This window comes from Microtus oregoni, unplaced genomic scaffold (genome assembly GCF_018167655.1).
Source record: "Microtus oregoni isolate MIOR12 unplaced genomic scaffold, Mior012 000036F_ref0000092, whole genome shotgun sequence".
Taxonomy (NCBI): Eukaryota; Metazoa; Chordata; class Mammalia; order Rodentia; family Cricetidae; genus Microtus; species Microtus oregoni.
Genome location: NW_024543095.1, coordinates 10546976 through 10569178, shown reverse-complemented (window position 1 = coordinate 10569178; position 22203 = coordinate 10546976). Strand labels below are relative to the sequence as shown.

Sequence of the window (22203 nt, the reverse complement as noted above, 5' to 3'; positions counted from 1 at the left end):
ATAAGCTTTTGAAGTTGTGTGTGAAGTAGACTATTTGTCAATTCTACTCTATTTCTCATATGAATAAAAGAGGACATTTTTACATGTTTAAGGTCCACTTTTAGAAATTTTAAGGGACTTTATGGATGTCTTCTGTCCCTTTTTTGTTATATTTGTTTGCTTGTTTGTTTTCCAGAGCTGAAGACCAAACCCAGGGCCCCGCACTTGCTAGGCAAGCTTTCTACCACTGAGCTAAATCCCCAACCTCCTTCTGCCCGTTTATTTTTTTTTAAATCCTATGGAATTAAAAAGATCCAATTTGCCTATTTGGCAGTATATCTTTTTGATATGACATGCTAATTGAAGGCAGAACCACAGAATCCTTGTGGACTAGCCCTGAGTTGCACCCTGTAGACACCCTCAGTCTGTAAGCAGGGCACTGGGGCAGTGGCAATGATCTTAGGAGGTGCCAGTGTGCTGCTGTTTACCTTCCAATACTACACCTGCCTCCAAGGCAGGTCAGCTCACACCTGCTGCACTGCGAGGGCCACCTGCCAGAAGACAGTGGTGACAGCACTTACCTTTCAGGATTATTGTCTGGATTCAATGACTTAATACGTCAAGTACCTTAAACAGTGGCAGGAACGGCACGCTTTCCATAAATGTTCTGTTTATAGTCAATATCATATTCTCAGTGTGTTGATTTGATCCCACGAGAGTGCCTTAATCTAGCATCCTGGAACCTGGAATCGGTAGGGGACTCAGAATTTTAATTCATTCTTTCATTAATGAACTCATCCAATCACTCCACGAACGGCTATGGAGGATCTGCTACTGGCCACGCACTGGTCTAGACGCTGCAGACACCACAGAAAGACTGACTTTGAACTCTTGCCACTTACTCTTTGGTGGTAGAGGGGATGTGCATCTGTTTTATCACTTGCGTCTTCAATATCCCAGAGCAAGATTAATGCATGAATCAAAGAATGGAGGAGCAGGGACTGATGGGAGAATGAGGCCGAGAAATGGGAAGGAAAATGGCAAGTCCAGACTGTAAGGACAGCTTGTCAAGGACAGCCTGGACTTCATTCCGAGTTGAGTAACTGTGAGATCTTCTTTGTGTATGAGAACTCTCAAGCCTGTGGCTGGGCGAATCCGCTGGAGGGGAAAAGCTCTGTGCTGGTGAGAGTAGGGGAGGATGAGGAGGGTGTGAGTGAACAACAGGCTGGCTGTGGTGCCGGAGAGGAACTGAGTTACGGGGAGACTCAGGAGTCGCAACTGAAGATAGAAGATGGGTCAAGAGGAAAGGGGAGGATACCCACAGAAGTGGATCCGTGCCACCTTGACTAAAGGTCAAAGTTCAGACCTACTCTTGCTTCTTCAAGGTTACTGACAGGAGATTTGCGGTGTGGCTAGTAACAGGATGTCTTGACCTCTGGTGTGGTTACTTGGTGTTTGGGGCATTAAGATGGTAATCACTTTGTTCTTTGTGTCATGGTAAAAAAAAGTCTTGCTTTCTCCCCCCCCCCTTTTTTGAATTGGGGCATTTAAAGATCATAAGAAATAAGCATGGGCGGATTCAGTATTCACTGGGTCGCCCTTCTGACTCTATCCTATGTCTCTGTATTTTGTTAGTTTGTATTCTGCCTAACATTTCTAGTCCACACGCCCCTACCTTGGAATGTATGAACTCATCGAGGCTGGACCCTGACATATAAGAGCAGGGGTGAAGTCTGGAGTGCAACTCTCTTGGGTTTGAAGTTGAAGAGAGATAGCTAAATGGAAGGTGGCTTTTAAAACTTGAATTCCAGGTGACCATTAGGTTTCTCTATGTTTACTGGAGTCAGAAGGTGTGGGTCTACCTAGGGTGCTGCAGATTTCAGTGTCTGATGTTAGGACTCCCTTGCCGACCAATCGGCAAGCAGCGTAGCTTTGGGGCTGCCTAACTTTCCTAGGACATCTGATAGGGCACACTTAGTGCCATGTAATCGTCAGCAGTAAACGGGAGCTTAGTCTTTGAAGGCATAAGTACTCATCTTGGCATCTTCCAAGCCCACACTGTTAAAATAGATATCAGAAAGGGAGAATTATGAAAGCAAATCCAAAGCTGGGTGTGGTGGCAAACGCCTTTAATCCCAGCATTGGTAGGTAGAGGTAGAGGCAGGTGGATTTCTACAAAGCAGGGTCCAGGACTGTTAGGGCTGTTACACAAAGAAACCCTGTCTCAAGAAAGCCAAACACACACACACACACACACACACACACACACAGAGAGAGAGAGAGAGAGAGAGAGAGAGAGAGAGGGAGAGAGAGAGGGAGGGAGGGAGGGAGGGAGGGAGGGAGGGAGAGAGAGAGAGAGAGAGAGAGAGCAAGTAAATCTTTAGGCTGTTCCTGGAACATGAACCAGGCCGCAGGGATTTAGTACAGAAAGAGTTTACAATCTGTTCCCCCAAAGACAGAGAACAGGTGATTTAATAATCTCCGGACAGCCAGGAGATGGTGGTTGCGCATATCTTTAATCCCAGCACTCGGGAGGCAGGGGCAGGAGGATCTCTGAGTTCGAGGCCAGCCTGGTCTACAGAATGAGCTCCAGGACAGTCAGGGTTACCTTGTGGGAGTGAGGGGTGGGGGTGGGGAGGAATCCCCAGCAGTCTAATAAAAAGTCCTTGCAAATGTTGATGACAATTCGTGCTTTTTTATAGAGATCTCATGGGATTAAAGGTTGGGAAGTCTAGACTTAAGAGATCCGGACAAGACAGCCATTTGGAAACCTGGGCTTCCTTCTTTACCATAGAAAAGGAATTTCTGATGCCACCGTGGATGTGGTAAAAATCCATGAGATTAGGAGCCATCTTCCACAGACGCCTCCACAGGTTGACATTGCCGTTATAAAGTTAATCGAACTTCCTACATGATGTCACTGGATTCCACAAGAAGGTTTATTTCAGTTAGGAAAGGATCTGTTGGAATCCATTCTTTCATCATCAGAGCGCTTTTCCCCCCACCTGACATGTATAGTTGAGAGGGCAAAGTAGTCTCTCAGAAGCATATGAGGAGCTAATGCAAACGAATTGTAGAATAGGGGTGGGAAGAGGAACGTTCTCTGTGCAGGGCAAAGAAAATATCAAGAGACGCCAGGCACTAGCGACAGTTGGCACGGGAGAGGGTTGGGGATAAGAAGGAGGGAAGGGAAAGCATGCGAACGCAACCTCACGTGCAGGGCACGAGTCCACAGCAGAGCTGTGAAGAGAACTGGGAAAGGAGACTTGGTTCTCCGAAGATGCCTTCTCCGCCCTGCGGCAAGGGGGTGTGGTACCGAGCCCGAGAAGGTGGGGGCGGGAGACAGTGGCGCAGGCCACAGCGGGTCCCCCACTTCTTACTAAAGCTTGAGAGCAGCGGAGCGGGGGAGGAGGCTGGCCGGGCGGAGGCGGGGCGAGGGCGAGGATGGGCGTGGCGGGGGCGCGCAGGGCGGTGCAGGCCGAGGGCGGCGCTAGGACCCGCAGGCCGCCCCGCCGGCTCCCGGGAGGTTGATAAAGCGGCGGCGGCGTTTGACGTCAGTGGGGAGTTAATTTTAAATCGGTACAAGATGGCGGAGGGGGACGAGGCAGCGCGAAGGCAGCAGCAGCACCAGGGGCTGAGGCGCCGGCGGCAGACTAGCGACCCGAGCGTCGGGGTGAACCACGTCTCGTCCACGACCTCCCTAGGTACGGGCCGGTAGGGCCGAGGCCACGGGGGCCGGGTGTCCGGGAGGCCGCGGCCGCTCGGGCTGGCGAGCACCGCGCGCCCGGCGGGGTCGAAGTCAGCGGCTGGCCGGGCTCCGTTCTCGCCGCCGCGGTCGCTCGCAGGGCCTAGCCTCAGCCGTGCCCCGCGCCCGCCTGCCCGCTCTCGCGCGCGGCCTGAGAGGGCGGCCCACGGGCCTCAGCTCTCCCAGCTGGCGGGTGAACGGGCGGCCCGGCCCCCTGCCCGCCGCGTGGCTGCTGCCGCGTCCGCCCCGACCCAAGGGGGCGGCCTCGAGTCGGGGCCGCGGGGCCGGGACGCCCCGAGGTCGGTCACCCGGCGGGCACTCGCTGCCTTGGGTGCCACGCGCGGGCCGGGGAAGGGAGGGAAGAGCGGGACGCTTGGGCCGCCGCGGTGGTGGTGGTGGTGGCGGTGGCGGCGGAGGACGCGGGAACCGCTGGCACCTGGCTGCCAGGTCGCGGTGCTCGCCACACAACCCTTGCCGGTGGGAGCCGCAGTCCGCAGGCCAGGGCTGTGGCGCGGGCTCAGGTTCCCGAGCTCTTCGATCCTCCCTACCCATGCGCAGGAGTTGTGCTTGGCCGGGCTTCCAAGTGTTGGCTTAGGTTGTCAAACCGGGGTTAGGAACCCTGTGGCTGCTAGTCTTTGGCTTCTGGCTGGAAAGTGGCTGGTGTGAAGTCACCTGATCTGTCGCTCCCGGGTTTTGGTGCGAATGTGAGCTCCTACTGTACGTGTGTCCATGGCGCCCCTACCCCCTCGAAGACGCAGTTTTTGCTCTCACTCACAGCACCCTTATTTTTAGGAGTTTAGCATTTGATCTTTCACCTTGGTGGGACTTGAACGCACGAAGTCCTTATTGAGAATTGTGATGGTGGGTAAAGGCATAAAGTTTTTAAAAGGCGTATCAATTAGTAAAGCTGACGATTAGAGACGTGAGGTCCAGATAAGAGTATAGTAAACACACTGAGTACGAGATTGCGTTCATATTTCCTTTTCCACGATCTGATAGAGGTTTTACTGGGTGAAACTTAAAACATTGTGATTAAATATTAACCACAGGCATTTATAGACAACTTTAGATTACACTTCATATGTGGTAGCTCTTGGACATATGTCAGAGGTGAGGATTGATTAGAATTTGTCTCTGAGGAAAAAAATGTTACCCGTCAACTACAAACACTTGCCAGAACTGTTTACAGGAGTAGCCCTTTGTCCTTAAATACTCCCTGAGAGACTTTTACTTACTTTAGGTGGCTGATGGTTGAATTTAAGTATTTGTCCTGGAATATCGGTGTGTGTGTGTGTAACAGTTTGAGATGTAGTGTCAAAAACACTTTATTAGGAAAAGCATCCTGGTTAAGAGCATGTTTTTATGCTTTGGACACTGAGAAGGGTAAGAAAGATCCTTGGGACTGTTGATAAATAGTGCTTGCCCAACATTTATGAAATGTTCTTGTCTCTTGCTCAGAGATTTCGGCCTTTCTTTTGGAGCCCGTGTGTGTGTGTGTGTGTGTGTGTGTGTGTGTGTGTGTGTGTAAGACTTTCACTGAGTAGCCCTACTTCCTAAGACAGTCCCCAGCACCTGCTAATTTGTTTCTGAGTCACCTCTTACTGTATTTCAGACCAAATAGACTTGTTAGGATTTGTGTCGAAGGTAGGAGCAAACAGACTGCCAATTCCTAAGGGATTCCTCTATTTTGGTGATGTCGAAACTTCCTCCTCCCTGTGCTTTTTAGAGCAGCAAGCTGAGGAATTGAGTTTAAAGTTACAGAAGTGAGTTGGGGTGAGCCAGGTGTCCCTTTAGCGGCACGGTCTTGGGAAGATGCTCTGTTCCTCTAAGAGAGATGGTTGGGTTTTAAGGAGTTTAGGATCTCTAGAAAACACACTCCTTTGAGAATTGAGGATGTTTCAGAATTTATCCACCATGAAATATAAACTTTAGGGATTTCATAAAGTTAATAGACAATTAAAATAGAATTTTATGTACAAGGAACTTAGTATTTCAAAGCTTCTGGTGTTGATGGCCTCATATCTCACTTCGATGAAGACGGGAACCTGTGTTATGTTAAGCACACAGTTAGCAACTGGTGAAATCACATAGTCACTCCTTGGTTTACCATAGTTGGGAAAATATTAAATGGGAAATTTAATAAATAAGTGACCATACTTTGTGTTTGCATGAACTCATGAAAAAAAAAGATCAACCCCAGATCATTCTCCATCTCCAGTGTGTTGAAGATCAAACCGAGGGTTTTCCAAATATTAGGCAAGTGCAATATGTTACAGCCTACCTCCTGAGTGGGTTTAGGATGCAGCACTCAATGAAAAAGTATTATTGACCCTTAAAGTTGATAGGAGTCTAGGATTGTGTAGGTGAGATCAGTCTGTTAGATAGAGTGCTTTTGAAATTCTGTGGAATTGTTTTTATGGGGAGGGGAAGAAGAAGCTACTCTACAGCAAAGGGGTGTTTATTATGGAGAAAATGAGGTTGTAGCTGTAGGCTGAGTCCACATAGGTATACAGTTTTTCAGGATTTTTTTTCAAAGATTTATTTTAAAAGGTGTGTGTGTGTGTGTGTGTGTGTGTGTGTGTGTGTGTGTGTAGATGCACCTGAATACAGGTTCGGGGTGTCAGATCCCCTGGAAATGGAGGGGGTGATTATGAGCCACTTCATGCTGGTGCTAGAACTGAGTCTGGAAGAGTATGCTGTCTTCAGCACTGAACAATTTCTGCAGCCTTTCTTTTTTTGGTGTGGCTTCATTACAACTTTGGTAGAATTCCTGATTGTTCCCCAAAATGACTGTTTTGAAATTGTTAGACCTTTTCCGAGATCATGCCCTTCTGCAGCTGGTACCAGGTGGCTCCCAAGGGTGACAGGAAGGCAACCAGTGTGATGATGCTAGAGTTGACACATTTTGAACTGTGACACATATTTGCAAATTCTTGTTTATGAGTGATCTGCTTGACAATCACATGCGAGTAAAGCGTTTTTCAGGCCAGCTCTCAAAGTTAAAGCCAGAAAGGTTGGGCAGAGGTCGATTTTTTTTTTAAATGTTCACTTAATTACTTTATAAGGAGTGCTTTCTCTGGGGAAGATACAGAGAAACAATTTTAATCTCTTTTTTCCTCATCCTTAAATGCAGTAGTACCCTGATATTGTAGCCATTTGAGGTTTTTAAAGGCCATGTGCGTTACTTCATAGACATTGGCCTTTTTTTTAACCTTAAGATGTGACCATAGACTCAGGGAAGGAGCTGTTGCACTTTCTATGGGGGCGTGGCTGATGTGGGTGGGCTGGGCTTGCGGGAGCAGAACAGGACCGGGGGCATCCGGGTGTGGGCGGATAAGTGGGTTTGGGAGTTGTGTAGCAAACCACCTTTCTAAGGACAAATGGTAACTTTCCCAGATCTGTATGTAAAAGCCAGACAGCTATAGGAATGAAAGGGTTTAGTCTTAGGGTGCAAAAAAAAAAAAAAAAAAAAAAAAAGATGTGACCATAGAGTAACTGATTTGATCCCACGGTGAACTCATTTCTGATGCTTTGTCTTATCTCTTAGTCTCTTTTGCCACCAAGAAATGGAACAGTTGAAGGCTTTCTCTATTGTTGTAAAAGTGTTTAATCAGAAAAATCAGCCGGGCGGTTGTGGCGCACGCCTTTAATCCCAGCACTCGGGAGGCAGAGGCAGATGGATCTCTGTGAGTTCGAGGCCAGCCTGGTCTACAAGAGCTAGTTCCAGGACAGGAACCAAAGGCTACGGAGAAACCCTGTCTTGAAAATCCAAAAAAGAAAAATCGCCAACCTGAAAATTTGATTACAACCAGGTACTATTTGGTTCTTAACAAAGCACTTTGCCCCCAGCATTTTATTTCTTAAAGCCCCCTTTTTGGGGAGGGAGTTGAGTCACTGTTTGCACTGGAGAGAGAGTGTGCTGTTTCTCCAGTCACAGAAATTTCTCAGGTACTTGATTCATTACTCCCATGTTTAAAGAGGTAGGGTAGGGGCTTTTCACTTGGTTGCTATATGTGATTAGAGATGGCTGAATAAATGAAGTTTAAAATGCTAACTGGGAAGGCGGACAGAAGGCAGTATACAAGGGAAAGTGCAGACAATTCGCTGAGTGCTGGACTGTATTTGTTTGCCTTTGGTGTGGAGCTTAGGATTGAACCTAGCTCCTGGCCTAGAGAGGCAAGTGTTTTCATGGAGCTATACTAGCTCTACTACCCTAGCTAGACTTGAAATTAAAAGTAGGTGGGGAAAGGTAGATGTAGAAAGTAGAAAAACCAATGAAGGAAGTAAAGCAGTACTAGTGTTAGGGACAGTGAGGGTCAACGTGCTCAGAAGTACAAAACCCAAATAGCTGTTTAGTTAGGACTTTTCAAGTGGCTGTTACATATATCTATCTGTGTTTGTGTGTGTACACACTAGATTGAATTTTGAAGTAGATTCATGATTTTTCACTACTTTGGGATAAATGCCTATACAGTAGTTGGTGTGATAGCTTCTAGAAATGACTATAAATCATGAAAGACAAATTAATAGTCTGTCACTTTCCCAATGAGATAATACGCACTTTTGACTAAGTTGTATATGGTTTTCTGGCCAGTACAAGTAGAATATAGTGGGTTTACTTTCTTTTTTTTTTTTTTTTTAAATTTATTTATTAATTGTGTATACAGCATCTGCCTATATCCCTGAAGGCCAGAAGAGGGCACCAGATCTCATTATAGATGCTTGTGAGCCACCATGTGGTTGCTGGGAATTGAACTCAGGACCTCTGGAAGAACAGTCAGTGCTCTTAACCTCTCTCAGCCATCTCTCAGCCCTTTACTTTCTAATTTTAGTTTAATGAAGATTGTTTCATAGAATTGTATCTCTGTGACTGATACTACTATAAGCAGTTAGTGGCTGCCCAGATAACCTAGCTGCCTGAACACTAGCTGGAAAGATTCACATCTGATGAAAGTTGGTTATCTAGAATCAGTACTTTTCATCTTATTTATTTATTTTTTCATTCTAAATGTCCAGTTTTGTCTATAGACTTTAATCTAGAGAAGAATGGTGATGTAGGGGAAGAAGATTTACTATATAAACTGCCGAAGTTTTGAAGCCAGCATCTGTAGTATCTATAAGTTCTTACCGAGGCTTTTGTGGGAAACAGATGATAGAGTGTGTGTTTGTAACCCTTTAAAACTTATTTGTGAGCCCTGGTGGTGGTGGCGCATGCCTTTAATCCAGCACTTGGGAGGCAGAGACAGGTGTATCTTTGAGTTTGAGGCCAACCTGGACTTAAACAGAGTGAGTTCCAGAACAGGCACCAAAGCTACATAGAGAAACTTTGTCTCGAAAAACAAAACAAAACAAAACCCAAACAAACTTATGTGTGTCTTTGTTTTTTATTGCTGTGTTAAAGCACAGGTAAAAAGCAGTTAGGGGAAAAAGGGTTTATCTGGCTTACATGTCCTGATCGCAGTCTGTCATTGAGGGATGCCAAGGCAGGAACTCCAGCAGAGACCATGGAGGAACACTGTCTACTGCTTTGCTCTCCATGGGTTGCTCAGGCTGGTTTTTATACTGCCCAGGACCACTGTTTAGGAAGGGCACCACCTCCAGTGGGCTGGGCCCTCCCACTTCAATCATTAATCAAGAAAATGCCACACAGACATGCCTATAGACAATATGATGGAGACATTTTCTCAGCTGAAGTTCCCTCTCCCTGATGACTCTAGCTTGTGTCAAGGTGACAGTGTAAGTAGCACTGTACATGTGCACACATGCCTACCGGCCAGAGAACTGTTTGCAGCGAGCTGCTTCTCTCCTACCATGTGAGTCTCAGGATTGAACTTAAGGTCTTGAGTCTTGGTGACAAGCACTTACTCAAGACATCACCTCCCCACTCCTAGTGTGGGTTCTATTAGGCTTTGGAGAGTGGGTGGGTCTTAGCTGTGGAAGAGACTTACACCTTGATAGGCAGTGTGTTGTTTGATCCTCTTACAAAATAATTTAAGCACTCTAGAAAATTTATAGCATTCTTGAGATTCTTTATTTCTAAGAATTTTCAATCAAAAAAAGACTTAAAAGTATTTAAAAGCAACTAGAGGCTGTTGGAAAATCGAGTGGTGTTAAGCATATTTAATAACAAAGGAATATGGGTTATTTTTTCTGTAATTAAATGGAACAAGGAATTGACCTCAAATGACTGAATAATTTTTGGAGAAACTTAGTAGCCAAAAAATGGCTCAGGAATTCTGGAGCACCCTTTCTTCTCCTTTGTTTTTGAGCAGGTTTATTTACCATGAGAATCCTGACATGGACCCTAAAATTGTCTTAGAAGGAGGAAAAGGAGAGAGCAGAGTGGGAAAACTAGCTTTTTTTTTTCTTTTTTGAGTCAGGGTTTCTCTCTGTAGCCATTGGCTGTCCTCAAACTCTACTCTGTGGACCAGGCTGGCCATGAACTCACAGAGATCCACCTGCCTCTGCCTCTGGAGTGCTGCGATTAAAGGCAGGCAGGCAGGCAGGCAGGCAGAGAGAGAGAGAGAGAGAGAGAGAGAGAGATTGATTCTCTTGCTAAATGGTTATCACAGGTTTGTTATTCTTTAACTACCACAAAGTTGCTTTTTGGGCCAAACAGGGAACTGTAATTTGTCTAAATAAAGGAAACCTTTTTTCCTTTTTTATTTATTCTCTCCTGTTATAAAACCTTGTAGTCTTTGTACTGGTATTAATTCTAGAAGTAGATGGTGTATGTTGTCATTTAATAAAGGCTTTTATGAAAACATAGTGTCCCTTATAAAAATGTGGGATAATTTTAGTGTTAACTCATTGTCTAGGCCAAGGAAGGGCATTGATGAATGAGCTCTTGTATGTGTCTTTGCCCGTTTTTGCTGTCACCTTGGCCTTGGGCTTCTTGCCATAGATCAAGCTCTTCTGATTGCCTTGTGTCTGATCTCTCTGGTTTTAGACTCCTTTACAGTTCTTTCTCACTCATCACGTTCAGTTTGTCACAGCGTAGCTTTGATCTTATCAGTCCGCTGTCCTTAGGGATAATGCCCTGGATTCTTAGCCTTTGGTTTTAAGGTCAGCTAGCCTTCACTTACAGTCTCTGGGGCCAGAGAGATGTCCTATCTCTAGGATGTTTTAATTGACAACCTGACTTTTGGTTTTTTGAGACCGGGTTTCTCTGTGTAGCTTTGGAGCCTGTCCTGGAACTCACTCAGTAGACCAGGCTGGCCTTGAACTCACAGAGATCTGCCTGTCTCTGCCTCCCGAGTGCTGGGCTTAAAGGGGTGAGCCACTACTGCCCAGCATCTGATTTTTTAAAAACTTTCTTTTTATCCAAAATATCTTTCACATCCTGCATTCATTTCCCCATCCCTTTGCACCCACCCTCTGCCCCTGTAATCCCCCCCCCAATAAAACAAAATTTAAGAGAAAAAGAAAAAAGGAAAAAAAATTAAAAATCTTGTCATGGAAGCTGCAGTGTGACACAGTGAGTCACAAAGAAAGCCCCGTTTGTCCATATATCTTTACTTACAAGTGTTTGTTGCAAAGAGTCATTGTCTGGTTCGAGGCCTCTGGTTTCTGCTACACTATTAATGCTAGGCCCTCACCGGGACTCCTTGATTATTCTGTTATTGCCCTGTGTTGTGGAGATCCTGCAGTTTTGGGCTCAAGCAGGTCATAGATGGGGTGTATGATAACCTGATTTTAAATAATTCAAAATAGGGCTGCTACTGGGTTCAGCTTCAGTATATTTTTAAATGCATCTGATACTTATCTGTTGTTTAAAGAACTGGTCAGTACTTCATGGCAGTCTTTGGAAAAAAATAATTTGTGTCCACATATAATCTATTTTACATTTTCCTCATCTAGTTCCATAAGTGCGTAAAAGGATTTTATGCCATAGTGTTCTTTAAGTGGGAACGGAAAAAAAATGGTATGGCATCAGTGCTGGTTGCTATGGAAACAGGGTAGATTTCGAATGGAAGATAATATGTGAATCTTATAGGAAAAACAACTCTTTGTTTCTTGGTTTGAGTATAATGAAGGAGATAAACTATAATATATACGCTCCAAAGCATTTTTAAGGCCTTTAGTGTATTTCTGACTAGCAAACAGTACTAATGGGGAAAGTATATGACAACTGGCTTGCTAATAAATCCTTTTCTGGAGTCTGAACTCCGTCTCCACCCCATTCACATAGTTCAGTTTTCTAGAGAAAAACTTGTTTAAATTCCTTCTTGTGTGTGTGTATATACATACATATATATGTAAATATATATATATATATATATATATATATATATATATATATTGTAGAAGCAAATAATGAGTTAAAATGCTTCCCATTGCCCAGTTGGGTAATAGCTGCTTCTTTCCTTCAGTAAAGCATTTTAGTTGAAGTTCAGGTATGCATGTTTGTCAGCGTTCCTATCCCAGAGTGCAGTCTGGGAGGCAGGTCCCAGCACTAGCATAAGCATCGCTAAGTCAGTGACCACTCTGGAGCAGTTGTTTCCAGGCCTGGCTGTAGAACATGGTAACATTTTAAAGTACCCTTTCCATCCTTTTTACTTTTAAAATAGAGTTTGTTTTAGTTCTTTGTCTCTTGTGCTTATAGACTCAATAGTTTGACTTTGGTTGAATAAGAGTATCAGCAGTCTCCAGAAAAGAATGGAGCTTACATAAAGCACAGCCTGAACCCACCCCCCAGCCTGTCTCCCCCATTTTTGAACATTATTAGAGACTAGCTGAAATAAGATTAAGCGCACAACATTATATCAAATATTGTGACCTTTGTTATCCATATAGGATATGGATATAAGTTTTTAGGATTATGAGTTTTGGCATCTTGAAGTTAATTGCAAACCCAGTTTCTCAACTTCTACCTTAGATTGATTTAAGGAGTCAGAATATGCATTTTAACAAGATCCTTAGTTTGTATTAAAACTTTGAGAATGGGACTCAAGAGGTGATGGCTCAGCTGTTAAAATTTCTGGCTCTTCTTCCAGAAGTCCTGAGTTCAGTTCCCAGCAACCAAACATATGGTGGCTTATAGCCATCTATAATGGGATGTGGTGCCCTTTTCTGGAATGCAGGTCTGTATGCAGATAGAGCATAGTATATGTAAAATAAAGAAATCTTAAAATAAAAGAAATAGTATATATAATTTTGAGAATGACTGCTGTAGAAGATACGTCATGATCTAGTCTGCTCACATTAGTCATGCAGCTTTAGAATAGTGGATTGGACTGCACAGTCTGTAAAGTCCTTGGCATGTAAGTGTTGAGGCTAGTTTTAAGCACATGTGTTAGTATTTCAGTATATGTATATGACTTATATGCCATGTCTTTTAGGGAATGTATGTGTAGTCTATTGATGTGTAAGACACTTCTAGCTCTAGGAAAATGCCCTTCTTTCCTGATAAAAGAGGTTCAAAGAATTCTTAAAGAAATTAAGTATGAGTAACTTAGAGTTATTTTTATTTTTTTTTTTAATTCTGTTTCTTGAGACAGGGTTTCTCTGTGTAGCTTTGGAACTTGTCCTGGAACTTGCTCTGTAGACCAGGCTGGCCTCAGACTCACAGAGATCTGCCTCCCTCTGCCTCACTAGTGCTGGGATTAAAGACATGCACCACCACAGCCCAGCTTTTAATTTTTTTAAGTGGGCATGAGATCTCTTGTCACCATCAAAACTTCAAAATTATGTTTTCAGGATCCTAGTTCATGAGGAAGTAGTTATTTTAAATTGAGTGTTAGAATTAATGCACAGCTCCAGTTTTAAAATATTTATTTTGTGGGTGCATGTGTGTGTGTCTCTGTGTCTGTGTGGGCAGGTCATGCGAGTGCAGGTACCTGGGAAGGCCAGAGGCTTTGTATCCAGTTACTGGTGGGTTGTAAGCTGCTTGCCATGGGTGCTTAGTCAACTCAGGTCCTCTCCAAGAGCAGTTTGTGCTTTTAAGCTCTGAGCCATTTCTCCAGCTCCAGGTTTTAATCATCTTGGTATAATTTTTCTGAAGTTGCCATAGAAGTGGATAGTACTGATGAGAATGTTATTGTTCTGCAGAATGATTTTTAAATTGGTAGAATTGATTTTATTAAGAAATGAAAATGCTAAGAGAAATTAGGCAGACTCTGATTTTTAAAATATGTCTTGCTGAGATAATTTATATAAAATCTTGATTTGGTAGTATATTTGGATGGGGCTTGCCGGAATTTATAATCTAAAATTGTGATGCAGAATAGTACCTCAAAAAGTTTTTTTTTTTAAAAAAAGAAGTCCTTTGTAGTCAATATATGTATTTTCATTATCATTTTATTATTATTATTATATAATGACATATATAGAAATCATATTATGTAGTCAGTGTGTTTATTCCCAGTTCCTCCTGATAAGTACTAATCTTTCTGTGGTTGTGGTTTTGCTTAATTCAAGAATTTTATAAAATGAAATTATACAGTACAATAATATATGTGTGGTACCTTTCACTTAGCATACAAGATGCTGTTTAGGCTTTTGTGTTTTTGTGTGTATATTTATATACATATTATATATGAATGTATGTATATGATCCATTTCTTGCATTGCCAAGTAGCCATTTGTTTTACAGACTTAACATAATTTGTTTACTTTCTAGTATATGAACAAACATTTGAGTCATTTCCAGATTTTGGATATTATGAGTAAATCTGCTGTGAATATTTGTATTTAAGTCTTTTATTGTCATATGTTCTCACTTCTCTAGCTACCTGGGGTATGATTGCCAACAGGTGTTTCTGTTGGTCTTTAATGATAGCCCTTCTGCAGCAGCATTTTGCTGTGTCGTTAATTTATATTTTCTTAACACCTAATAGCATTGTGTGTCTTTTCCTGCACCAGTTTACTATTTGTGTATCTTCCTCAAATTGTATGGTAGAAATGTCCTGTGTAGTTAAAAATAGTCTTTATTTAAGTAAGAGTTCCTGTTTATTCTGAATAATAGATTCTGATGTCTACTTATGGGGATATTGATTTACACTTTTGTTTTCTATCGTTGTCTTTGTATGATTTTGATATCAGAAATAATTTTGGCTTCATAAGGTGTATTGGGAAGAATTCCTTTTCCTTCTCTCCTAGAAGAGTCTATAGAATTGGTCTTATTTTTTTCCTTAAATGTTTGGCATAATTAAGTAGTGAACCTCTCTATATCTAGTTTTTTTTCTTTGAAGGCATTTGATAGATTTGATTTTAAAGATGATCCTTTTCAGTCTTTCATACTAGTGAGTACCTTCTTTTAGCCAGCCAACTGTTAGTGAATTTCATTTTTCTTTTTTTAATATTTATTTATTTATTAATTGTGTATATAATATTCTGTCTGTGTGCATACCTGCAGGCCAGAAAAGGGCACCAGACTCCATTACAGATGGTTGTGAGCCACCATGTGGTTGCTGGGAATTGAACTCAGGACCTTTGGAAGAGCAGGCAATGCTCTTAACCTCTGAGCCATCTCTCCAGCCCCTGAATTTCATTTTTCTTTCCTTTTTAAAAATGATCTTTTATTTTATGTGTATGGCTGTTTTGTCTGATGTGTGTCTGTGTACCACTTTGGTGCCTGATATCTGTGGAAGCCAGAAGAGGGTGTCGGATCACCTGGAGCTGGAGTTCCAGATGGTTGTGAGCCGCCTGGTTGTGACTCTAACCTGGCTCCCCTGAAAGAACAGCCAGTGTTCAGACCTGTAGCCATCTTTCTAGCCCCTCAACTAACAATTATTAGTTCCTGTAAATGTATTGTTTTTAGTTGAGATTCTTTTAGGAAATCTATTTTGTTCTGTATTACATGTTATTTAATTTGAAAAATGATGTTTGGAAAAATATTGGCAGTCATTTTTTAAAATCAAAGCATATTGAATAACGATTATGTTTTTAGTAATAATGAAACTTCTTAAAGGAATTTTCCAACTAGATTGACTAAATTGATCGAGGTGTTTACATTTTTTAAAGCTCTCCTAGGAATAAAATAAAATAAGTTTAGGAGATACCCTTTCCTTGATAGATTTTAGCAACTTGGGAGGACTACCAACCCCAATATTTTAGTACTATTTCTTAATTAATAACTGGTCATTATTTTTCTTGTTAATGTGCTAAAACTTTATAGTAAATATCAGAGAACAAGCATTTTCCTTTAAATGTTTAATTCCCCCTTTTTGGTTGTTTTTCGAGACAGTGTTTCTCTGTAACAGCTCTGGCCTGGAATTTGCTGTAAACCAGGCTTTTCCCCCAACTTTGAAAGTATTTTATTGATAAATTCGTTTTAGTGAGAATCTAGTAATTCAGATAAAATTTCTTTGAAACCATTCATTGTTCTTTTTTTTTTTTTTTGGCCTTGTAGCTTAACATAATGCATTCATTTCACACGAAATTCTTATTTTCTTGATGATATTCTCAATAGCAATTCCCTTTCAACTTCTAGGTATATCATTGAAAAACTCTGTAGTATATCTTTAATGGCACTTGTTAATCTTTTGTGTCCCTCAGTCTCTCATACTTTGCACTAAAATCTTACTCCTTTGAGAATTTACTTCCCAGTATTTAAGTGTTTTATTGATTACAGATTAAAGTATGTCTAAAAAATTATTACTTGGCTCAATGTTTTTTGAGTTTCTTGTGTATGCTGGTAGGCATCCTACGATGTTTTCCACATTAATCAACCTGTCAGCTTTAGTAGGAACAAGTGATGATTGCACTGACCTAGAGATCCACTCCTTCAGTTGGGACGTCTTGTTCTGCACAGTTGTGCTTTGCTGATATGATTGGCTGAGGCTGGAAGATAACTTATGTTCTTTCATTTCTTACTTTTCAAAGTTTAAAATAGCTTTGTATATTTCCAGAGTGACTATTAGTTTACTTTTAAACAGTTTAACATTAGATATGATTTACCTTTTTTTTTTTTTAAAAACTGAGATAATGAAGTAAAGAAAAATTCAAAATTTGAAGAAAATTTGTACAAAGAAAACAGCAATATATATTTGGGCTAAGCACAGTTACAGGATTTTAAAACTGGTAGTGAGTTTTAGTTCAGTGTTATACTGAGTTTGTGAGGCTCTATAAACAAATTAAGTGACATTTTCACTTTCACTGTTCTTTTGAAAATTATTTTTTTCAGCTCTGTTCTCCTCTGGGACTCTTAGCAACATGTTGGATGTTGTGCCACCCTTCTCTGAGACTTAGTGTTTCCTCTTGCTACTTAGATTAGAGTATGTCCTTGGATGTTCTCAAACTCTCTGCCACTTCCCATCTCCCACGTCTACTCAGTGAATATTTTATTATGTTATTCAGTTCTAGATTTTTCTTTTATTTCTGTTGGTGTGGTGTGTTTATGTTTATGTGTGCGTGCACCCGTGTGCTTGCGCATTCACACTCATGCACAAGAGCATATGTGAACACAGAAGCTAGTGGTTGATATCTTTCTTAGTTGCTATTTACCTTATTTTTGAGATAGGGTCTCTTACTGAACCTGGAGTTCACCAGCTTATCTAGGCTGGCTGTGATCTAGCTATTGCTTTCCCAGTGCTGGGATTACAGATATGTGCCTAGCCTCTGTCCGTCCGTTCATCCATCCATCCATCCATCCATCCACTTATTTTATGAATGCCAGAGATCCAGACTCACTTCCTAATACTTGTGTGGCAAGCATTTTGTGCTTATTCTAAATATCTTTTTTATGTGTCTGGTTATGTATGTGATATAGTTGGTGTATACGTGTGCAAATATGTGTTTGAAGGCCAGAGGTTGATGTCAGATATTTCTTCTTCACCTTATTTTTTGAGATGACATCGCTCACTGATCATATTATACATTATAGAGTCTGGATTTTTCTCAGTTTTTGTTGTGATAATTAAAATTAGCCTCTCTGATATTTTATGATCATTCAGAATTGATTAGGGTTCACTCTTGGTTATATATTCAAAAAACTGAGAAGGACCCTCTGCATTGTTTGTATTAAATTTCCTTTGTGTGTGTTATGTGTGAGCATACATCATGAACCTGGAACTCACTGATTTGACTGTTCCTGCTGGCCAGAAAGCCCCAGGAATAATCTGATTCCTCCTCAGGCTAAGATTTCCGTTCTGCACCATGTTCTGGACCTCTTAACTCTGGTCCTGTTTCATGAAAAGCACTTTAGTTAGCTGATTCCCCTGCCCCTGCACTGTATTTCAAAACTGCATCCTACAGATCTTTTCAAGTCCTGGTTTTTAGGCTCTGTCTGGACTTGTCTTAGATAGGATCTTGTTTGAGGACAAGGTCCTTAAATCTGATTGGGCCTTTTCTAGTGTTTCAGCCTGAGGTTTGATATGTAAGATCTTTCCAGTCTGTCACAGCCAGAATTCCAAAGGGCCTGCTTTCTGGTGGTGGTTTCCCTTCCAGTCTTGCGTCGCAGGCCTCAGGTGAGCCTTGTGCAGTGATGTGTTCCCTGCACCTGAGAGGTTTGTTGTTGCCCTTGCCTAAAGGCTTATATGGTTGCTGGCTGCCTTTCCTCTAGTGCTCCACCTCAAGTCCCTACTACTTTAGTATTTGTGGACTCAGATTTGCTTGTGCTCAGTTTTTCCCTCTGTAGTTAGGAAATTGTTCCTAAAGGATTGGAAATGAGCATAGTGCTCACTTTAGGAATGCCTTTCTTAGGGGTTGTTGTTTTGAATAAGTGAGTGGTCCAGAAAGACTACTCGGAGGAGGTAGCTGTTGAGCTGACAGCCTGCCTGGAAGGAGGAGATGTGATGCTCTGTAAATTCTAAGGTCATTCTGTACAGATACAGGGGGCCTATGTACAGGATGAGAGTCTAAGGTGGGAACCAGGCCTTTGCTGAAGGGACACCAGGAAGGCCAGGTGGCCTGGGCCTTGGGGATGGACAGATCATTGCAGGATGGATGACAGGGGTGAGGGGGGTAGAGGCTTGATCTTAGGACTCCCATGACGCTTGGCAAGGAAACTAAGAATTTTCTTCTGTATTTTATGTATTCTTTGGTTAAAGTACAGTGAAAGTTTTATCAGTATTTTAGCTGTTTAGCTGAGGGGATACATATAACAAATGTGTACTTACATAAATATTCAAGTGCTATATTAATAGTATAGGAACATTAAATTTATTAAGGGACCTTAGGGGATTTCTTATTCTTGGAAAATGACATTTAAGTTGAAACTTGGACTATGAATTGACTATGTGGAAGAGTATATTATAATCCAGTAGAGGAGTATCATGAGTCTAGAAATGAAGTATGAAGACTGAAGGAAATCTTGGTTTGGTTTACAGAGGGGAGATTTGTACCAAATGACAGTCAGAGATGGGCAGTGAGTAGAGTTTGTAAGACTCATTTTAAGGAGAGTAATGAGTAGATTTAGAGATATATTTAGTTGTCTCTTGGAGGTTGGATTAGTTTTGGGGAGGGCAGCAAGTGTGTTAATGAAGACCAATATGATTTAAATATGATATAAATGAGATAAAAGATAGTGAGAGGAACAGGTATTAAAGGCCGAGGGAAAGGATGTATGTAAGGGTGGCACCCGATTTGTGTCTTAGCAATAATAAGTGTCTGGTGATGTTAGTATATAGCCGCTGGTTGGGTGAAAGTCAAGTGTTCTGCATAAGTTCCTGTTGGAATGTTTTAAACTGTTTTTACCTTAGTAGCAAACACCCATAGTGCTTGCTTATGTGCCACACTACTTAAGCACATTTAATACTCATGACAACCTTCTCAGGGAGACATGTGGTTGCCATTTACAGATGAGAATAGACTCAGGGAAGATCTGACGTGGATATGGGAATTTTACTTTAACCTCCGATTAAGTTTGGAAACTTAATCACATAATTTACATATCACTCATCTGATCTTTCCTAATGATTTCTTAACTTGGGATTTTTAACTGTCTATCTGTCCAGCAAAGCTAACTTTTGTGAATTCAAATATCCTAACGGGCTGCAGCCAAATGTTACTGAAAAAGGAAATGATAATACACTCTTGAATTAAATGTTGATTGCTTTTACTTACAGAAGTTATTCAGATTCACTTGCTCTCTGTAGTGCATTATCACCATTCAAAGCACATTTTGAAATAATGTTGATTTGGCCATACAGTGTTAAAGATGACTTTTGATATGGCGGGGAGGCAAATCTGATATTAATTAATAGTCGGGTGGGGGGGTGGTGGCGGCTCACACCTTTAATCCCAGGTGAGGCAGAGGCAGAAAGATCTCTTTGAGTTCAAGGCCAGCCTGGTCTACTGAGTAAATTCTAGGACTGGCTCCATAGCTACTGAGAAATTCTGTCTCAAAACCCCCGCCCCCCCCCTCCAAAAAGAAAATAAAATTACTTTATATAGATAGAAATGCCGATCTGTGGATGGTGTTTATGTGGACAATGTGTTGTTTCATTGTTGACTAATCATGTTCTACAAAGTAGATGAACCCTTCTCATGAGAGAATGGAGAGTCATTGCACGGAACACAGTAGATATCCAGGTCTCCCTGGAGTGAAAATTAATACTTAGTGGACAGGCTCAAGGGAGTGTGTGAAATTACCGGGTGTGAGTGAGAATGGATCACGAAATACACAATGAAACCCACTTTAAGAGTTTATTAAGAGAAAGAGACACTTGAGCAGGCCTGAGGAAGTTGGTGCAGGGAGAGGGAGAAGAGAGAGATAAAGATGGAGGCGGGGGAAGAGTAGTTACCTCTTTAAGGGACTGAAAGAGAGTAGAGCCTTTAAAGGCTGCCTAGTGCATGCTCACAGGGGCTTACATAGCTGTAGCTGCCACGTGTATAGATCATGTAACCATGTAGCACTTACTTCATTCATTACCAGGGACTTGAGGTCCCAGGGTGAGCTTATTGGCTCACATGTTGCCCTGGAACCTGGAAGAGCCAGAGTTTGGGGTGGCTAGACATTTTGCCAAAGTGCTGGGCAATGGAAATCTAGCAGTGTGGCTTCAAATTTTTGATATAGGAACATTGATAAGGTCCCAATGTTAATTTAATTGCTACATGGGATCAAGAGGATAGTAGAGAAGCTGAGCAAGGAACATATCAGAAGTTATTAGATACTTTTAGGTTTTTTTTTCCTTGGTTTGTTTTTTGTTTTTTTGAGGCAGGGTTTCTCTGTAGCTTTGGTTCCTGTCCTGGAACTAGCTCTTGTAGACCAGACTGGCCTCGAATTTACAGAGATCCACCTGCCTCTGCCTCCCGAGTACTGGGATTAAGGCGTGCACCACCACTGCCTGGCCTGATACATTTAGTTTTTTTTTTTTAAACAACAGAAAACTAAACTTTGGGCAGTTGTCTCCATTTACATTTTCTGTAGTTATTTTTCCATCATTATTCAGTAAAACTTTCTGCAAAAGTTGCCTTTTCATGGTATGTGGTAGTGAACACAAGGATGGTCTGGTTGTTTATAGAAGCCGTGTATTCTTAAATTGTGGCTGTGGTGTTTGAGAAAAAGCCCCAGGCCGGGCGGTGGTGGCGCACGCCTTTAATCCCAGCACTTGGGAGGCAGAGGCAGGCGGATCTCTGTGAGTTCGAGACCAGCCTGGTCTACAAGAGCTAGTTCCAGGGCAGGCTCCAAAAACCACAGAGAAACCCTGTCTCGAAAAAGGAAAAAAAAAAAAAAAAAAAAAAAAAAAAAAAAAGGCCCCAGTGGACAATAGTACCTGGCTTCTCAGTGATTTTCCCCACTTAAAACAGTCCTGTGTACTTTGCTTTGGCAAGGGCTCTTATGTAAGTCTTAATTGGAATTTGGGACTTATTAGCTTTATTGGGTCATATTTGTGCACTCTCTAGAGCCCTAGCTTTACTTTTCAAATTTCAGAATAAAAATCACTAGTCTGCTGTAATCTTTGTTCTGTGGAGAGTGATTGTCTAGGTGATGAATAAATACAAGAAGAGCTGGACTCTGAAGTACCAGGTGAAGTTGACTTTGCCAATGTCTGTGTTTAACTGCAGGATTCCTGAAGTCCTGAAAGGACTTTGCAGAGTGTTGCAGACAGCTGTTGCTGACCTGGCATAGATGCTTCTCTATCTCGCTGTATATAAAATGGGAAATCTGACTGATAGTGTTTGCCCTGTTCTAGAAGGATTGAAAAATGCAGAGGAACTTGAATACCTCCCCCCCCCCCTTTTATAACTTTTCTCAAATGTTTTACAGGGATAGAGTATTTCAAAGTGCTTTAGGGAAAAGTTGGTAACGTAGGGATTAAAGTAACCTGTCTTTTTCTTTTTAAATTCTAGGTGAGGATTTTGAAGATGATGACCTAGTAAACTCAGATGAGGTTATGAAGAAGCCATGTCCAGTGCAGATTGTTCTTGCTCATGAAGATGACCATAACTTTGAGCTTGATGAAGAGGCCTTGGAGCAGATACTGCTACAGGAGCACATTCGGGATCTTAACATAGTCGTGGTGTCTGTGGCAGGAGCTTTTCGGAAAGGAAAATCATTTCTCCTGGACTTTATGCTTAGATATATGTATAACAAG

The 22203-nt window shown here is 41.9% G+C and overlaps 1 protein-coding gene across 2 annotated transcripts in view; it reads left to right on the top strand.

The window, feature by feature from the left end:
- The first annotated feature begins 3543 nt into the window (after window positions 1–3543).
- The window catches only part of Atl2 (atlastin GTPase 2), a 44406-nt gene continuing 25746 nt past the window's right edge, over window positions 3544–22203 (top strand). For both annotated transcript variants that reach the window (XM_041631055.1, XM_041631054.1), the window contains exons 1-2: window positions 3544–3683; window positions 21959–22203. In XM_041631055.1, coding sequence (XP_041486989.1) covers window positions 3566–3683; window positions 21959–22203 — 363 coding nt within the window. In that variant the 5' untranslated portion in view covers window positions 3544–3565. The remainder of the gene's footprint in view (window positions 3684–21958) is intronic.